The sequence below is a fragment of the Rhinichthys klamathensis genome, unplaced genomic scaffold, assembly GCF_029890125.1.
Source record: "Rhinichthys klamathensis goyatoka isolate OS25496 unplaced genomic scaffold, OSU_Roscu_1.1 h1tg001015l_1, whole genome shotgun sequence".
NCBI classification, from domain to species: domain Eukaryota; kingdom Metazoa; phylum Chordata; class Actinopteri; order Cypriniformes; family Leuciscidae; genus Rhinichthys; species Rhinichthys klamathensis.
Genome location: NW_026607305.1, coordinates 85837 through 90000, shown reverse-complemented (window position 1 = coordinate 90000; position 4164 = coordinate 85837). Strand labels below are relative to the sequence as shown.

At 47.4% G+C, this 4164-nt stretch overlaps 1 protein-coding gene across 2 annotated transcripts in view; it reads left to right on the top strand.

Annotated features, from left to right (window-relative positions):
* LOC130079355 (heterogeneous nuclear ribonucleoprotein R-like) overlaps nt 1-1254 on the top strand; it is a 36175-nt gene extending 34921 nt beyond the window's left edge. For both annotated transcript variants that reach the window (XM_056244596.1, XM_056244595.1), the window contains exon 11: nt 545-1254. In XM_056244596.1, coding sequence (XP_056100571.1) covers nt 545-1148 — 604 coding nt within the window. In that variant the 3' untranslated portion in view covers nt 1149-1254. The remainder of the gene's footprint in view (nt 1-544) is intronic.
* The last annotated feature ends 2910 nt before the right edge of the window (nt 1255-4164 follow it).

Genomic DNA, 4164 nt, shown 5'->3' with positions numbered 1-4164 from the left:
ACACACAGGTCACTGATCACATGACCAGGGTAATGCAGGGGTCACTGATCACATGACCAGGGTAAGGACTGACGAGACCGTGGCTCAACAGAGCAATGTAGAAACCGTCATTACAAGATGATTAATTAAAACATTTCAAAATGCAGCTCCAGATTATAGTCAGGCACTAATCTCGTCTCGTCCCCCTAACACACACACACACTATTATAACAGAAAATAGCCTGCAGAATGTCACTGAAATTGTCTAATGTGACACTCACAGCACAGTTAGCTTGGCTAGTTAGTTAGCTACACTAGTACACAGGCGTCCGCGCGCCGCAGGAAGTAGGAGTGTTTTAAACCAGCACTATGGGAACTACCAGTGTAGTAACTAACCAACCTGTACATTTAGTTACTTAATATTACTCAGTACTTAATGTATAATTAGTGTAACAAAGGCACCGTAAAATAAAATGTAACCCTATTTTTATACTGTTAAAAGAGGTTTAGTGAGGTTTATGGGTAAAATTTTGTCTCAACGGTGTGTGTGTGTGTGTGTTTCCAGGTATGACGACTACTACTACTACCCTCCCCCCCGCATGCCTCCTCCGGGGCGCGGCCGCGGGCGTGGCACGCGCGGCGGATACTCTTACCCGCCCGATTACTACGGCTACGAGGAGTACTACGACGACTACTACGGTTACGATTACCACGACTACCGGGGCGGCTACGACGACCCCTACTACGGTTACGACGACGGCTACACCATGAGAGGGCGGGGCAGTCGCGGCAGCCGTGGAGCTCCGCCCCCTCCCAGAGCCCGCGCGGCTCCGCCCACCCGCGGCAGGGGCGGGTACGCTCCGAGGGGCGGGGCCCCGATGGGGGCGGGGCGTGGCCGCGGGGGGCGTGGCGGGCCCTTCCAGCCGCCCAGGGGCCGCGGCACCAGAGGCGCGCGAGGAAACCGCGGCGGGAACGTGGGCGGGAAACGCAAGGCCGACGTGTTCAACCAGCCGGACTCGAAACGGCGCCAGACGAACCAGCAGAACTGGGGCTCGCAACCCATCGCCCAGCAGCCCTTGCAGCAGGGCTCCGACTACGCCTCCAGCTACGGCTACAGCAACGACACGCTCGAGTTCTCCCAGGACTCCTACGGCCAGCAGTGGAAGTAGAGGCGGAGCACTCCCTCCCGCCTAGCGCTGGATGAACTAGCGACTACGCTGCCCAGTCGACACTGAGATCTTGAAAATGTGACGCTTTGAAGTGGGATTGTAAACGCCTCTGATTGGCCGTTGTGTTCACGAGCTCATCGGATGTGTCTGTGATTGGCCACAATGATCAGCGCTTCATAAACATGTAAAGATACATCAATGAGGCTCTTCAGCGAGCGCTAACACACACACGCCAGCGTTTCAGAGTGTAATGAATTATGAAATTACAAGGTCTTTTCTTTCTTTACCTTTTTTTAAAGCGCTCCTACTTTCAGAACTCTGAAACGCTGGCGTGTGTGTGTGTGTTAGCGCTTGCTGAAGAGCCTCATTGATGTATCTTTACATGTTTATGAAGCGCTGATCATTGTGGCCAATCACAGACACATCCGATGAGCTCGTGAACACAACGGCCAATCAGAGGCATTTACGATACCGCTAAAAGCGTCACCGTTTTAAAATTAGTGTCGACTGGGTAGCGTAGTCGCTAGTTCATCCAGCGCTACTCCCGCCCCCCCGAGAATCCAGATGGTGATTGGCCAGCAGTGTTTGTTTGACTTTTCTATCCTCCAATAGCCCTGTAGACCCCGTGCGTGGCCCTCACACTGACCACTTTTATCCCACATCTTCCTCTTTTAAACTCCACAATGAACATTTTAAAGAAGACACTGATCCTTCCGTGTGCGAGGACGCTTGAATCATGAAATGGCCTTCCAGAAGAAGTGTTGTCCTCGTGCTCGTCTCAGTGCTAGTGGCGTAGGGACTCGCGTGTACATAACGGCTTAGACTAGAGCTTCGTTCAGCGTTTCGGTCCCCCCCCCCCCCCCCCCCGGTGTTTTTGCAGAAGTGGAGAAGAGGATCCACGAGAAGGAAGAGTTTTGTAGCAGGATTTGCTGTTAAGTGTCTGTTAGCATTTCTAGAAGTAGTTGAATTGTGTTTTTTAAAAACTGATATACTGATATTATAACTTCAGATGTTTTTTTCCATTTGGGATTTGCTGGTGAGGGTTTTGGTCCGGCTGACCCTAAGAGCCACGGCCGCTGGTCTGATGTTTGTATTTATAACTTTTATTTTTTGTTTGTTCGGTTTCAATAAAACTCAATCAAGCAACTTCCACTGCTTCCAGGACTCTAGTTGTGTGTGTGTGTGTGTGTGTGTGTGTGTGTGTGTGTGAGAGAGCGTGTGTAATAGAGTGTTTGAGAATGAGGGAGAAAGTGTTTGTGTGTGTGTGTGAGAGAGAGAGTATTTAAAAAATTGTCCTTTGTAAAGGTGGTAAACACCCTGGTGTAAAAATCACAAATACGCAGATCTAAGTGTGTAAAAGCTGATGAGAATATCGCTTAAAAATAAATTATATTTACTTATGACAGACACCATTTAAAATGTATTATAACATTATTATAAAAACTTCCTTATATGTGATTTAAATGCAAGTAGCTTACAAATAAATCATTTTTAACCTTTAATATTAGAATGATGAACTAACTGGGGCTCCTTATGGTTTACAGCATTAGTTGAGAGATGCTGTTTTATTATGTACTGTACCTGATAGGCCCAACTTTATGTGTAAATTTAACAGTAAGTCAAATTGTCCTTTTTTTTTTTCTTGAAGCAAATATCGTCTTCTCAGAATGCCCCATAATGCTTCATTTACATGTTAAAATCATAAAAACCGTCTCATATCGTGGGTGATGAAGCCCCAGACCCCTACAACACATTACTTTGTCAACATGTCACCTTTTTCACCACTGTGTGTGTGTGACAAAAAGTGTTTGAGAAAGTGTGTGTGTTTGAGAAAGTCTCTGTGTGTGTGTGTGTGTGACAAAGAGTGTTTGAGAAAGTCTCTGTGTATATGTGTGTGTGTTAAAGTGTTTGAGAGTGTGTGTGTGTGTGTCAGTGTTTGAGGAAGTGTGTGAGCGCTGGAGCTGCTGTGGAGGACTCTGGTGGAGCGGGAGTACACCTGTTCGCATCTTAATGGTCCCATGGAATAAAAATTTCACTTTGAGTTTTTTTACATGGAGAACTTTGTCAGTAAAACATGAGCCAGTGTCTTCTCTACACTACAAAGCTTACTGATATACATGCTAATGCAGCTTTAGAACCATAGCAAATCAGCAACGTGAAAAGCCAACAACGTAGGCTAGCGTTAGCTACATGATGATAACTGTAACAGCATACATAAAACAAACCAACTGAAGTACTGTATCTAGACACAATATGTCAAATAACCATCGGAGACGTCCAGCTGTAGCCGCTAGCTTACGCTGCAAGCGTTTCTCCATCCGGGTCAGACCCTGGGTCAAACTGGACAGCCGGAGCTGTGTCTGTGAGTCATGTAAACATCAGCGCATGGGACCGTGGCCGCAAGTTGGTCAAGGCCCCGCCCCCACCCTCCACCTGGCCACACCCCCACCCTTCCCCTGGCCCCGATTTTCTCCTCATTAGCATTTAAAGCTACAGACACAGAAATGGCACGTCCTAGGAAAGCTCACTGTGGGACTGGCTCGTAGCGGCTGTAATCTGCACTGAGGATGAATTTCGGGAAAGACTTCAGATACAGTATTAGGGGACCACTAAGGCCTATATAAAGCATCCAAAACCCAGCATGTCATAGGACCTTTAAGAGACGACACTCTGTCCACTGTGTGTCTGGGCCGAGGCCCGTCTGTACAGTAAACTATCACCTTTCATTCCCTTTAAATCATGATTTTGTAGCCATTTTTAGGTACTGTATTTTACTAAATAAAAAAGGCAACATAACTGTTTCCCAACCCTATTCCAGGGGCCGGTTCCAGACAGGAGATTAAGTGAAAACGATCTCGGTTACTTCACTGTAACCTTGTTCCCTGAGAAAGCGGAACGAGATGCTGCGCTGCTCAGCGCATTGGGAACGTCTTTAGTTGTGACCAGCTGTGAATATTGTGTGTAACACGTCGATAGAATTGACCCGGAGGTAATATAGCCTCGGTCGATGACGTCA